This window comes from Cyprinodon variegatus, unplaced genomic scaffold (assembly GCF_000732505.1).
Source record: "Cyprinodon variegatus isolate N-32 unplaced genomic scaffold, C_variegatus-1.0 Scaffold333, whole genome shotgun sequence".
NCBI classification, from domain to species: domain Eukaryota; kingdom Metazoa; phylum Chordata; class Actinopteri; order Cyprinodontiformes; family Cyprinodontidae; genus Cyprinodon; species Cyprinodon variegatus.
Window position 1 is genome coordinate 152,621 of NW_015150786.1, and position 15,467 is coordinate 168,087.

General features: G+C 35.8%; 2 protein-coding genes across 3 annotated transcripts in view; one reads left to right on the forward strand and one right to left on the reverse strand.

The window, feature by feature from the left end:
* fam175b (family with sequence similarity 175 member B) overlaps nucleotides 1–1,317 on the reverse strand; it is a 13,752-nt gene extending 12,435 nt beyond the window's left edge. For both annotated transcript variants that reach the window (XM_015385213.1, XM_015385212.1), the window contains exon 1: nucleotides 1,215–1,317. In XM_015385213.1, coding sequence (XP_015240699.1) covers nucleotides 1,215–1,286 — 72 coding nt within the window. In that variant the 5' untranslated portion in view covers nucleotides 1,287–1,317. The remainder of the gene's footprint in view (nucleotides 1–1,214) is intronic.
* Nucleotides 1,318–1,931: 614 nt separating this feature from the next.
* mettl10 (methyltransferase like 10) lies at nucleotides 1,932–14,882 on the forward strand. The gene is made up of 6 exons (XM_015385188.1): nucleotides 1,932–2,073; nucleotides 2,399–2,464; nucleotides 7,367–7,481; nucleotides 7,879–7,986; nucleotides 10,861–11,077; nucleotides 13,403–14,882. Exons 1-6 carry the CDS (start codon nucleotides 1,979–1,981, stop codon nucleotides 13,501–13,503), a joined length of 702 nt encoding a protein of 233 aa, XP_015240674.1. The 5' UTR covers nucleotides 1,932–1,978; the 3' UTR covers nucleotides 13,504–14,882.
* The last annotated feature ends 585 nt before the right edge of the window (nucleotides 14,883–15,467 follow it).

The following is a 15,467-nucleotide window of genomic DNA, read 5'->3' on the forward strand; positions in this document are numbered from 1 at the left end:
CTACATATATACAAGTATTACCTACATATCCCAGAGACCTGCTGCTGTAGAAAAAGGTTGTTTTAAAATAACAGACTGAGGTGGATGAGTAGAAAAACAGAGTCCATGTTTCTTTTCATTGCACTACTTTTTACTCCTCCATTGCATAAAAATCAATACAATCATCCATAATATACTTTGTTTAAATGTTTAAAAGTCCAAGTGGATAAAATATTTTAGAGGTTGGAATTTAATGCAGAGAATGGTGAGACATTAATACATTAGATTTTAATATCAAATGTGCTTTACTATAATAGGTTGAAAGCTAATATTTTTTTTTAAATATTTTAACTTTTTAAGGAGTAGGAACATTTTACCCAGTTTTATATGTTTCCTTTAACTGTGCAGAGGTGATAGCTAGGAGGTGTTTAGCCAGGAATGCAGTTAAACTTGTACCTTGACTGGCATGAACAAACCAGCTATCAAGGCCGACTTTTTAAGTCTAATATTGTAAACACTGGAGCTAACATTGTTGTGCTAACATTGTCATTAAAAGTTGTTTTTTACGTTAACTCTTAGACAATTAGGGCCTTTTTTTAAATCAACCACTTTAAATCAACAAAATACAGAAAACAGAGCGAGATTTATTTATTCTTTATAGGTATATAAAAAAAAGTAGTGTAAAAACGAACTAGCTAACAAGCTAACCATGCTAAGCTAAAATGAGACAAGAAAACATAGCCTGATGCTTTACTTTTTTTGCTCTTACTGTTTTAAAATGCTATTATGTAACCTTTTATTTTAATAAAGCACTCTTCTTTTTAAGAAATAAAGTGCGAAGTAGGTTCAGATAATTATATCGATACACGGAAGTGAGCTGACTTTGGTTCTCATGCTAAGTAGCTAACTACAGGATATTTCCTGGATCTTAACCTTTCCCTTTTCCGTTAGGAGTCCAAAGCGATAAAGCAGGTGTTTATATAGATAATGTCCAATACTTGACTCCATATATGTGGAATACTATTTAATGTTATGCATTAAATCATCCCAAGATTGACAATTCTTATCTACAATTTAAAGCAGAGAAAACCAGCCGGTAGATAGACGGAACCAGAATGACACTGGAAAACAACACAGACTAAAGGCAACATAAGCAATAATACGCGTCAACAGACTACGAAGACACATTCGAGCACTAAACCGCGACCCTCTGGGATTATCTTCTGAGTACTTACATGATCTGAGTTGCTGTTGGCGCTGTGATAACACACAGAACTAAAAGTGTAACCTGAAATGGATGCCGCCATGATGGAAACATCCCTATCAATCCCAATGCCCCCTACGGTCGCGGATACGCTCATTTCACGCACTTCCTTATGGGAAATGTAGGCTTGGTGGCTTTACAGTATTCAAAGAAAAGTTGGTACAATGAGGAGAACAGGAAGACACAGAAATAAAAAGCGTTATATCCAGATTATGTTTTGATCATACAAGGTTAATAGTACATTATTTAAAATGGGAAAATATCCCAAGGGAATATGTGAGTTTTGTTTTCAAGAAGAGAAAGTAAAACATGTTTTGTTAGTCTGTTCTAAATATTCTGTTGAGAGAAGGGAATTAGTTAGTCGATTACAAGAAAATAAATTGCAATTAAATATACAAGATATTTTGGACAAAATTTCTACTATTAAATATTTTTTTACTTAATTAATTACCTTAAGAAAACGAAATTGATAGAAAGAATAAAAGATTTATCAACTTAATTATTATAATTTTATTTTTATTTATTTATTTATTTATTTATTTATTTATTTATTTATTTATTTATTTATTTATTTATTTATTTATTTATTTTGTGGGAGAATTTATATATATAGCATCCCGATCCACACCATTCCAGGAGATGGCGGTAATGCGTATCAATAAGTTGCTTTCCAACCGCCATCGAAAACAAAGAAGAAGAAACGTAGGCTTGGCAGTAGTGTAAAGCTGCAGCAGCATGGCAGACACCAGTGAGGAGTCACATGGTTGTGAAAACGAAGATAAATGCACTGATAATGATTTTGAAACGTCAAAACTCGGGACCAAAGAATAGTAAGTGTCGATTGTCCAAATGTTTGCGCAATGGTTCATGTTGGCGACTCAACGTATCAGTTAGCAGATATCTGCATGCTATTAGTTCAGAGAACTGCCTGTTTGTCACATAGAGAGCAAAGTTTCAACCTTTGCCAGTTTCTAAAGGAAACTTAAACATCTGCATTTATGTGTTGATTTATTTTTAGCCTAAGCATGCTCACAAACGGCCGTTTTATCCTCTTGTTTATGATGTAATTGCATCCAGTTTTTTAATGTGTATATAATGCAACAGATTGTCTTGAGTATTTGTTTCCATTTTTTCAATGGTTTTCTTACTCTGCAGTTGGGAGGAAGCCTACCAAAAAGAACTAGAGACGTTTAAAGACATTGGAGACATTGGGGAAATATGGTATGTTTTTCTTTTTGTGCTGATCACTATGTTTAAAGAGAGGGGTTTTTTTTCACAAAATTATGATATTATATTTCCATGTGTCTTAAGTTTTAGTATTACAGAGGGGTTAGTAAAAAGGTAAACACAAAACGATAAACTGTGATGTTGAGGTATTTAGGATTGACTGCTAAAAACAGGAGCTGCGCAAGCATATTTATCCTTTTTTTCATCAGAAACTTCTCTAAAGGGAACAGCAATTATCTAAAAGAGGTACTTTGTCCAAATTGAAGTGAATCAGAAACAAATGCTGGTGGCACCTTAAAGATCAGAGCTTGGATCTGGGAATAACATTAAATTGTACCCAACTATATTCAAGTTCTTTGGAAAACCACTTATTTTCCATCTGTATTTACTAAAAATAGAAACCAGGATAAACTACACTTTGTGCAAAGCCTCTTGATTTTTTTTTTTTTTTTTTACATTGTCCCTATTAAATACATTCAATCAGTACTCAAGATGCGATCCCAATTATTAAAAAAAGTAGGGATGCACCGATCCACTTTTTTCACCTCCGATACAATATCGATATTTGAAGTTTAATGTCGGCCGATACGATACCAAAAACAACACTGAGTTATTAGCTAAAAAATTGTTTTATTGTGTAAAAAAAAAAATAAAAAATCTGGGATCATTCTTCTGTGCATATGATTTGACTTCCCTTTTCTTAAAAAAAAAAAAATTGGAAACAACCCAAATATAAATGTTATGACTCATTTATTTAACAACTGTGCACAAAATCTTAAACCAAAAGCTCTCTGACTTCGTCAACATGTAAAAAAAAAAAAAAGAGTGTCATTATTATTATCATGTATCACCTCTATGATTTTTTTTTTTGGCCTGTATACTGTTACATGGAAAAATGTTACTTCTTTCCTTTGCTTCGAGAAGTTAGGTGCTTCCCGCTGCTTCCTTTTTGTTTGCCGAGTCCGATAATCTCAGCATGTTCCTTGTTATGAAACTTCTGGAGGTCTTTCATTAAAGGAATAGTACACCCAAAACATGATTAGCCTTCATTTTCTACTCACCCCCATGCTGAACAACACTCTGGAGTACTTTTTTGATATCTCAAATGCATCTGGAGATCTGGGAGGCTTCTTGCTGTCTGCTGACATTCAAATAATGGAGGTCTATGGTGACCGAGGCAGAAAGGTCCATAAAAGTCCACAAAAAACGTGTCAATATTCCTCCATACTGCTCGTCCAATGTATTCCAAGTGTCCTGAGTGGGTAGCATCCAGAATTTACTCGAAACGAAGTCATTTAGAATGTTTTTAGAGCATAAACAGTAGTGTATAGGATTTCCTGAAAGCGCGCACATGCGCTCACGACGCTACGGAAGCCGGCAGACCAAACCAGATGAAAGTGCGCATTCAGCATCTGCTCTTCCAATAATGCAAGCGTAGAAGAAGAAATGTGCCGTTTACCTGTGCAAAGAAAGAAACAACGAAAGAAAAATGTCTGAGGACTTCAGTGTTGAGGAAGAGCATGAGTTCTTTGCCGAGCTGAATGCGCTGGTTTGGTCTGCCGGCTTCCGTAGCGTCGTGATCGCGCATGTGCGCGCTTTCAGGAAATCCTATACACTACTGTTTATGCTCTAAAAACATTCTAAATGACTTCGTTTCGAGTAAATTCTGGATGCTACCCACTCAGGAAACTTGGAATACATTGGACGAGCAGTATGGATGAATATTGAAACGTTTTTTGTGGACTTTTATGGACCTTTCTGCCTCGGGCGCTGGGCACCTCTATTATTTGAATGTCAGCAGACAGCAAGAAGCCTCCCAGATCTCCAGATGCATTTGAGATATCAAAAAAGTACTCCAGAGTGTTGTTCAGCATGGGGGTGAGTAGAAAATGAAGGCTAATCATGTTTTGGGTGTACTATTCCTTTAAGTTGGTGGTGTTAATAGTTAATATGGCCATGTTCTGTTGTTGCGCTGCCGCATGACGGCAGAGCATAGCATAGAGTTAGAAGGAATAGATCGGCCCCTATATCGAGTCAATTGTCACCGATACCGATCTAGTTTTTTTTCCTTATATCTGGACAGATACCGAAAAAAATATTGGACCAGTGCATCCCTAAAAAAAAAAGTCTTAAAAATCATCCACCCATACCATCCCCTGTTACATTATATTACCGAATGTGTAAAATTTCTGCTATATATATTAACAGTAATGGCAATAATATTGCCCTTTCAACATTTCGCGGGCTGTGGGATTATGAGTAAGCCTGAGCAAAATACAGAAACTCAAAAAATGACCTACCATGACTATGAAGCTGATCCCAGTGGGAAATTTGTCCTCTGCATTAGTCCCTAACTATGTAGGGGCAGTGATAGCCATGTCAGTCCAGGGACTGACTGCAGTTCTGCTGTAAGGTGCCTTGGTCAAGGTCAATGACCGGCGTACCTACGATGTAACAACCATACCATTCATATTGCTTTAGGTTAAAAGACTATATTATAAATGCTTCCAAATAAAAAAATTCCACCATGCCCCTTCTGTTTTTTTTTTGTTGTTTTTTTACAACTAGACTACTGAATACATAAAACAACTTTACCAATTAAGATGCTCTGTGAAAAGCTATTGTTAGCAAAGCAAGATAAAAAAAATAATGTATTTCTCATGTTTATACTTCTGTTTTTTACAGTTCTGTTAACTGTTTGACATTTTTTTGGTTCTTTTTTATTCCATCTAAAGAAGCCTTTTCTGATAGCTGCATTATATCCCCTTTCCCCTCTGAGAGGTTTATTTTTTCTTACTGAATAGCTAAAGTTAAAATGTAATTTGCTCTTTTCATATCTCTAATGCTACATACACCCCGGGCGCGATTCAAGCAGCAGAACCAGCTGGTTTACATGCAAAGCGTATGGTTGACGCGCATCAAGGTGCATGAGAAGGTCCTGCAGCACGTCTCGAGCAGTGCATCTTGGTGCATCAGAGCAGCTGAAGCAGCGCCTCATGAGTCTCTGAGCATCTGAGGCGCGATACGCGCTGCAAAAGAAGCAGATGCTGGAGTTGGAAAAACTAGAACTTTTGCTAATCTCTGAGCTGGCAGGGAGACGGACAGCCCTGCTTGTGTAGAGTGCTACAATCACTCCCTTGAAACAGTTTATTAATGCCTACATTAGTTTACAATCTTCTTCCAGTCGCCATGAACAGTAGTGAAAAACTCTTAAGAGAGGACTGGGTCTGAGGCAGCTGTTGCTCAATTTCCAGTGACAGCGTACCGTCGGTATGTTCCAACAGCGAAATAATATTTTAACGCAGGATCGTAATCTTGATGAACTGAAAGCGCATACGATGCTTTGAGGTGGACTTTCTCACTTATATTAAAACTACTTCTTACCCACTTATCACAGCAACTATAGTAAAGCTGCTCTCTGCCATTGAACACAGGAGCAGCTGAAGCATCTGTACACTCTTTACTGGACGTGCTTCAGGAACGTCAAAGATGCTCCTAAAACCCATCTGACCTCAAAATTGACAAGTGTTGCACCCTTAAAAAGAACTAAAAAAACAAATAGATTTTCGTTTTTGTGCAACTTTATTTAACTAAATCCACGGTTCGAGCATACAGCAGTTATATAGTTTTCTTTTTTTTATAAAAGGTCATGAACTTTCTTCTCCCATCATGCATCGTGTCCTCTTAAAGGGGTATTATCATGACATAAATGTATGAAATACAAAAGCTAAAAAAAAGTAGTTTGAGCACATAATTTGTCATAAACCAAATTAATTGTACTAACTCTACTAAATCAAATAAACGCTTGCACAATAAAAATAATTATGCCTATCGATTTTAACTTTATCACGTTCTTACGCTATTGTATTTCTAGGGCTCTACACCAGCATTAAAAATGAAATCTCATTCTTCTGTGTAAGGTTTTTAGCTCTTTTGTCTACTTATTTTTCACCCCAAAATGTCCCTATTTTGAATCTAGGAAAACAAAATAATTTCTCTCATTTTATTATAATACAACATCAGGTTTAGAAATAAAGGTTATAAAGTATTGTCTATTCAATTAACATGTGAAACCAAAGATATGATATAAATTGCAGAAAGGACACAGCCTTTATTTTGTTCATTGTCTGACACAAAATTAGGCTAATTATTTCCTGTTGAAGGTCCATTTTTTTTCTTTTCAGTTTATCAAATTATTTTCTACTAAATTGGAACATTTCTTACACTAAAGTTACCTTGCCTTGAACAATCTTGGAAAAGTTATAAATACAAGTGAAAGGTCATTTTATAACATTTTAACTTACCATCCAGTTTATTTTAAATAAATAAATGAATAAAAATGTCCAGTGTCGGCCATTCTATTGAATATATTGGTATCTGTCCCTTAATCAAACTGGGCCAGCAGCATGTGTTCTGGGAGGAGTACAGACGTTCCATTTGTTTGGGTTTGTCGCAGTGATGGTGATAACAGAGCAGTATTATGAGGTGTTTAACTGAAGCACCATTTTTAATGGTGATCAATGGGTAGACAAATACGTGTCACTAAATGTCAATATTTGGCCATAGCTGCAATATTTAAATAGTTAGCCCAGATTTTTGGTAAAGGTGCTTTCCTATTAAAGACACACCCTTCAACAAATCAGGAAGTGCCACTGAATAGATTAGTATAAATGAAAAAAGATGGTGTTTTTGTAGTTTCTTTTATGGGATTATTCATGTTTAGCTTCGCTTTAAATATTACTCCAGCCTTTTTTTAAATTGGGATGACTGTGCCTTTTTATTTATTGATGTAGTACATTGAATTGTTTAAAACCTTCTTTGTTTTTGGTTTTGAATTTAACACAACAGTAAGTATAATTGGATTCGCCAACAATTTATTTATTTTTTTCTTTAAAGGTTTGGTGAAGAAAGCATGAGTCGTGTCCTGCGATGGATGGACAGAGCTAAGATCCCAGAGGATGCAGCCATTCTTGATATCGGCACTGGAAATGGGGCCTTCTTGGTTGAACTGGTGTGAGCAAAGTCAAATTCAAATAAAATGCAACTTTTTCAATTTACAGAGAGACATAGTTTAAGTGTTGATGGTTCATTTTGATGTGAAAACTTTTCCTCTAACAAAACCACTGTGAATGGTGGTAATATATTTTACACATTCTGCATCAAAATACAACATGCGTGTAAAAGAAAAAAAGAGTACTATGGTTTTAAAAGGATAAAAGTGTCTAAGAGCAATTTATGTCTACCATGTTGTTGTAATGCATCTGAATTATGTTTTTTTTTTTGGTTAGGATAATAATACAGCAAAACAGAATACACCAATTTTAATACAAAAGAATTGAGTAAGCCATGCACTTTTTTATTTCATAGATTACCTTTAATCTTAATTTGCATGTTTTGTTTTTTCTTAGGCGAAGCATGGATACAAGAACCTTACAGGTGTAGATTATTCCCCCGCATCAATAGAACTGGCCAGAAACATCCTGCAGGCAGAGGGCTTGACTGATGTCACTGTGAAGGTGAGCTTGTTTTTTAAATCTATAGATCTGTAGGCATCTGTCATTAAAAAAAAAAAAATGTAAACATGGACATATAAGTCGAATTTTACTTTGCTGCTTTAACTTTTACCATGCTTACCTCAGAAAGTCCTACAGTTTAAATGACCTATTGTGTTTTTACGCACACACAAAACATCATAAATGACCAGAAAAGGCTCCCAGATATATGGTGGGATGAGATCAAACTACTGGTTTTGTGTCAGTAAACGGTGAAGATGGCTAAAAAAAATCCCCACACAAAGATCTTGACCTAGATTATTAAGGTTAGCTTGCTGATGAGGGATGTTTCAAACAGCTTTATCTTAAAGCTGTCATTAGGAAACCTAGTTACACCAGCATAAAAAAAAAAGCAGAGTAAAGAAAAATCAGCAGCATCCGCCACAGAGTTAAATGAGCCGAGGTTTGGTCAGCCGGCAAGAAGGTTTGGAGGAACAGATTAAAGTGGAAGAAAATATATATATATATGTGTTCTGCTTGAAGTGAAAGAAAAAGTGTCTGTTTAGGTCGTCCAGAAGGAGAGTCAGCCAGCTGTGACCAGACTATTCAGAAGAGCTGGAAAGATTGTGTGGAGGAATGGCTTTGAACACAGTTGTGCACTGATGATAGTGGTATTTATTAGGGCTGTGAATCTTTGGGATTCCCACGATTCAATTTAGAATCGATTCTTGGGGTCACAATTCGATTTTTTTCCCCCGATTCTTTCAAATCCAAACGATTCAATTCAGAAACGATTAATTTGTGATTCAAAACGATTCTCAGGATCTATTCCAATCTGCTGGCATGAAAGAAGAGTACATTTATAAAGACTTTATAATTGTAAATGTTTTATTTACCTATTGCAATAATGTAAACACCGAAAGGTAAATTCTACCAACAACTCTGGGTGATGTCTTTCGAGATGAGAACAGGGATTTGAAGTACTCCCGAAATACTTAACTTTACCGTTGCAGTCTCTGCAAATCGCATGAGTCATGCCAAGCCCTTTCTTACCCGGGCCGGGTTGAAGGTAAAATCCAAAGTGTTTCCAAACGGTTGCTTTTAAAGACCGCGGAGGTGGTTGAATTTCTTTTTCTTTGTCCTCCATACTTTAGCGGCAACAAACACAGTAGCTCACACAACACTACACACCACTCTGTAGCCTGCTAGGCTAACGCTTGCATGCCTGTGCATAGCTCACAGCTGCTCATTGGTTTCGCCAAACACTACGGTACCTGATAAAGCACATCCGCAGCCACAAAAATAATAGTTTAAAAAAAAAATGAGAATCGATACTGAATCTTTAAATGTTAGAAACGCGATTTAAGCTCAAATTTATTTTTTTTCTTCACCCCTAGTATATATTATTTTAAGGGGACTTTCTGCCCAGAATATGGGTAATAGTGCAAAAATGATATATCTTACCCAAGTTGTTAAGTATAAAAAAAAAGGAGTGTAATCCCTTTGTAATGCCCTTAAGGTACATTTGTGATCCTTACACCTTATACGCATTTTTGCTCTGAAAAGTTTTGTTAGCATTTGCACTTGTTCCATTGACAATTTTGCATCCAAATTTAATTCAAGGCAATATGTTGGTGATTCTTTGTTGTAACTCTGAGGAGATCTGCAGCTCAGGCAAGAGAATCTGTCTGCAGGACAGCTTTCGATTGTGCACTCCAAAATATGAGTGAAAAAGTGGAGAAAATAAAGTCCTGTAGGGCTAATATGGGACTTTATATGGTTTATTAGGGTCACAGCAAATATGTGGAAGAATGTGCTCTGATAACATGAGGTCAAAATGAATCTTTTTTTACTTTCCATTAAAAAAAAAACACCTAACACTGACTAACATAAGCAGCTGTGGTAGGCAGCGTCGTGCTGTACTCATGTTCTTCTTTTGCACAAACTGACAACCACATTAAAAGTGGAAGAGCTGAATGGACGTCATTCATCCCATATTTGAACCAGCTAGTTATTCAGTATCTGATCTGAGTTTTAGGGCTGTGCAGCTCTAATGAAAAGGCTGAGAAACCTTAGCTGTGTTAACCAAAGAAAATGCATTAGAAGTGATGGTTATCCCTCTTCAAAAAAAAAAAAAAAAGTCTGCTTAAACCCAAATAGAAATGGTTTATAGATGCATGGTGGTCCATCAAGCGTGTCATGAGCAGGTTATGTGCATATTCCGTCGATGTTCTACATGAACACACCCATCAAGGTGTGCTCTCTGCCTGGGCAGAAGGGTTTCCCTTAAAGTCAATATTGACCCCCGCCTGCATAGGGGAGGCATAGTGGTGCAAACATGTGAGAGAGGAATGTTGGCTTCTCTCATTTATGCAGCATTGAAAGTTGCCAAAATAATCAGAGCATGTTTGTCTTAAATAGGTCAGTTATAGTTCTAAATTAATCTCACGGCCCTCTCAGTTTACAGTAGTAATGCTCTGTTTGAGCATCTTCTCAATATTTTGTGTTCTGCATGCTTAAATACAGCTGTGAAAATATCTCTAGGTATCTAAACCTAGTGAGCCACTGTTGATGTTCCTTCATAAATCTCATATATTGTGGTTGTGTGTTTATAAGTACGCGGCTGGTGGATTCACACCGGAGGTCTGGGATTTTATGCTCTGCCCACAGAAAGGCTTCTCTCTTTCTGTAGTGGATGTGTTGGTTCTGAAGCCTGTGCAGACGAAGCAGAAACTTGACTTTGTTTTGCAGCTTTAGAGTTCAGAGTTAAGGCGGTCTTTTTTTTTTTTTTTTTTTTTTTTTTTTTTTTTTGACGTTTTTTTTAATGAAGAAAGGAAAAAAAACAAATAATATATCATAGACACATCTTCAACTTGTGATCTTTTGCTTTTTTTTTAGGAGGCTGATTTCCTTAACTCTGCAGGAGAACTCGGAGGTTTTGATTTCTGCATTGACAAAGGAACATTCGATGCCATTAGTTTAAACCCGGATAACAACAATGAGTGCAAAAAACTGTATGTCCGCACCCTAAAAGAAGCTCTTAAAGACAATGGCATCTTTGCTATCACTTCCTGTAACTGGACCAAAGAGCAGTTGCTAGAGAGATTCTGTGACGGTAAGAGGATATGAATGACTTCAAACATCAAATTTTGTTTTTACTCTTCTTGGATTTTTGATTGGAGGTTTTGATATAATGTATAAAATTTTAGTATTTGTATTCTATAGATTTCTTGCTGGTAAAGAGACGGGTATTTTGGGGAAAAGAAAAAAAAACAAACATACCATTTGAACCGTTTTAGTGCATTACATTAGGAAACTTTAATGTATTTAATATGATAGACGAACGCAGAGAAGTGGAGAATATGTGATGTGGAAGGAAAATATTTAGTTACATTATTTACAAATAAAAATCAGAAAAGCATGTAATGTACTATTCTAAATCTGAGTGAACACTATGTAAACAGATTTGTGATCCAACTAGAATATGTCTCTATCAGTTGAACATCCAGACAAATCTTTAATAAAAATAGAACCTTACTTGTTACTTTCTAAAACCTAATTATATTTTGATATTACTTTTTTTTTTTTCTCTGTGCTGCACATTTAGGGTCGTCTAAATAAATTTAGCTCCCATCTACTTTTCCTGTTTCTGAAGTAAAGCACCGCAGAGCATGATGCTGTCACCACCATGTTTCACAGTAGAGCTGGTTTGATCCCAATGACATGCTTCACACAGCATTTTGCATTTGGGCCATAAAGTTCTGTTGACCTCAATATCTGACCAGAGGACCTTGTTTCTCACTTCCCTTACGTGGATGATTGCAATCTGGACCTTTTATGGTTTTACTAGAATTATAGCTTTCTTCTTGTCACTTCCTAGAATGGTTCTCTAAGGTTAAATTACACCCAAGTCGACCATGTTTACTAATTAGACAAAGTTGGGTTTACCTGGATTTTATTTAGGAGAATCACAATAAGGAGGCTAAATACAAATGCACATTTTTCAGGTTTGTATGAATTTTTTTTTATTATATTTTTTTACATTTTGGGGAAACTAATACATAATTTCAGATTTTATTTCACAACTATGCACTACTTTCCTATAACCTCCAAATATGATTAAAGTCAAAGGGTATGAATACATTTCAATAGATGCTTTATAATCATGTAGAAGCAAGTGGAACAGCATATACCAAGCTTAACATTTTTATTTCAGCGGTTGAGGTTGTTTGTCATAATGCAGGAAGGTATTACTATCAATTTTTAAAATATTAAAGGCGATAGCCATAAATCTAACCTCCTCCTGCCAGTAAGTGGCGCCCCTGAGCTCACCGTTCTTGTTCTGCAATGTCTTCCAGGCGGTTGCCAGGTCTGATGGTATCTGGATTAGCATTAGCAAGGTTTTTACCTCCATGTGGCCTCTGAGCACCTTTTCTTTATTAAGTCAGCACCAACGCTCAGAAGCTTGACCCATGTTCACATTAGTTTAGCTTTTATTATTTGGTTTAATCTGTAAAATAAAAAAGGCTATTTCTCAGAGCTCTCACAGCTAATAGGATCTGGCAACATCTGAATTTAGTCTCACATGACTTCAAACTTCTATTCCTATTGGTGCAAGAATCCTTTATGTAGATATTGGCATCATAACCATAAGTGAATATTTACATATTATGGTTAAAATTGATTTAAAAAAATCATTTATGTAATTCATATAAAATTATTGTTTTACTCTACACCACTCTAGATGTTCTGTGGATGTATACATTTGAAATCTTTTTTTTTTTTGATAAAATGTAGAGATTACCTCTAAATTTACCCTAGTAAAGCTTGCAGAAACCCCTGTAGATGTAGAATTTATAAAATAGATTTAGTTTTTTTTTCTTAAGCTCAATGTTTTTAGAACTAAACTGCATATCAATCAAATCCCAATAGTATACTTCTTATTTTCTCTGACTACATCAGTGTTTTTGTGTTTAGTTTGTTTTAAACTGTCTCTCTGGCATGCAGCAGCTTTATATCAAACTGTTCTGTTGTCTAACTCTCTGTTCCAAAAAGAAAAGAAAAAAACTCTCAGACAGATTTTCAGTCTCAATAATTACTTGACAGGTTGTTAAGCAGCAGGGAACAACGGCCCGTACAGTTTGAGTATAGGCAAGCTTCCACTAGCTGTCACTCGTCTGTCTGCAGTCGCTCTGGAGAGCCTGCAGGGGGCCAAACAGCCTTGAAAACTCATCTTTCACACTGACAGCTTGCCTTTACTAGACCCCAGGAAGCAGCACAGATGGTGGACGGATGGTTGTCTCACTTTATTGCCGGCTGAACCTCCTTTTAGTTACTTAGTTATGGTCCATAACAAAATGAGCCTTTGCCTGTGTTTTGGTGGATATTCCTAACTTGGCAGTAATCTGTTTTTTTTGTGTGTGTTTTTTTTTCTTAACAGGATTTGAATTTGTACAGGAGTTGCCTACCCCTAGTTTCCAGTTTGGAGGAAAAACTGGCAACAGTGTGGCAGCACTTATCTTCAAGAAAGTACACAGTTGAGGTTTCTAAAGTGAATGTTTGTCTCTTTTTGCAGTTGTTTTTTGTTTGTTTTTTTCAACATTTTTGTTTCTATTTGATGCAGAATATTTTATTAGTCTGTTCTACAAGACCTGACCCCAGTATGTTGCAATAAAACAAATGAATGTTAAATATTAGAACAGTTTTTGGTTTAATAAAATGAGTTTTTGAAACAAGATCTAGTTTTTTCCAGTCTTCAACTATTCATTTTTTCCCTCCTTCCATAAATCATCCTGTAATCCCTGACATGTCTTTGCAACGACTTCTTTGAGAGTCCGAACACAGAGATGACCAGTATTCTCTCTCGCTAGGTTATAAATTTAATTTGCCTCTCCAACCATTGTGAGAATGGAGAGAATGGTGCCCATCTAATTGGTTAAACTGGAAACCAGCAACACTGGGGGTCCCGAGGATGATGATTAACAACTTCTAACATCATGAATAAACAGGAGGCTGTGGCTTCTATGGGAGAGGAGCTTTTCTACCCTCCTCCTTCCTAAATGGCATCATTAATATCTGCCAAGCTCTGGATGCTAATTGCAAGCTGCACAGGCAAGTGGCCCAATGGGAGCCGTCCACGTCGACACACACTATTGAGTAAACACATCCGAGATTTACAAGAATTACTGCCTGGAAATTTACAAGACTGTGTATCCTGTCTGGTTAAGGCACGTTGTGCCCACATTTACAGCACTGAGATTTTCCCATGAAGTGAAATGTTTTTGTTGGGTTTTGGAGTTTCTGCTCAATGGAATCATCCCCTCCTGCAGGCTCAGTGTTTTCAAATGTGTAATTATGCAGCAGGTAGTGTTTCACATTTCTCTCAACATGTCATGAAAACTTAAACTAATGTTGGAATGATGTTTCCCACAGTGATATTCAACTTTTTTTTCTTGTAAAAAGGTTGTTTTTGTTAAATATATTAAGTGTTATTCATACACAAGTTAAGATTTTTTTTTCTTCAAATTAGGTTGGCTTCCAGGGATATTTGTTGCCCATAAATGCCACTTTGTTGGTGCATTATGTTTGCACTACCAATATTTCTGCGATTTCTTGGTGCGTTGGAGTCTATACTTTTCTGTCTGCAGACTAATGGGATAGTTTTCTTATTTTCTCTACTGTTAAGTGATTGATGGCCTAGACTGCTGTTCAGTTATATATGTGGGGTAACTGGTTGGACTGGATACATAAGGCTGTGCCTCATTTTTTAGAGGAATTATTAGAAGGTATAAGAGTTCTGAAGATAATGCGACATATCATTTAAAAATAAACTGATTACCTCAAGCTGTTTTTGGCTTGAAATATAGAAGAAACATTTCTAATAATAAACCTGATGATTCTTGTCTTCTCTTTTCTATTTTACAAATGCCTGTTATGCATTTTATAAATATTTTATAAGTCATACCTACAAACTTTTACCCAGGTAATTTTTGAATAATAAAAACCAGAAATCTTGATTTCCTAATGCTTTTTGTGAAGTTATCAGAAGCAGGTGCATGTTGCAGCTTTTTGAGTGGTAGATTTTTTTTCTACATCAAATAAAAAAACTACAACAAACAAAAAGTTGACTAAAAGGTATTTTATTGGTTTTAAACAGGTTTTATTTTGTGAACGTGTATTTAATGCTTTAATCTTTGCAGTGGGTGTCATCCCATTAATGTATATTAATGTGGGTATGAGATCCTGTTAAATAAGCAGTCCTGCTTACATAGATTTTTAAAACTTCATTTTTTTTTTTTTACATTTACACATTTAATAAAGAGTTAATTTTTAAACACCGTCTTGCAGAAAAAAAATCAGACCTTTTCAAAACATCCACCATGATAAATGAGTTTCATTAAATACATTTACAAACTTCACTCATAAAATTCACCTACAAAAGAAAGATTTTGCAAAGTTTTTTTTTTCCCAACCCACTGGATGTATTGCCAGCAGCATTCTGGGCT

Bases quoted from the DNA above. Each gene is read 5' to 3' on its own strand.
- mettl10 (XM_015385188.1), top strand. From the start codon at position 1,979: ATGGCAGACACCAGTGAGGAGTCACATGGTTGTGAAAACGAAGATAAA. The intron at 7,482-7,878 runs GTGTGAGCAAAG...GTTTTTTCTTAG, and splicing joins GGGCCTTCTTGGTTGAACTG to GCGAAGCATGGATACAAGAA. The intron at 7,987-10,860 runs GTGAGCTTGTTT...CTTTTTTTTTAG, and splicing joins TGACTGATGTCACTGTGAAG to GAGGCTGATTTCCTTAACTC.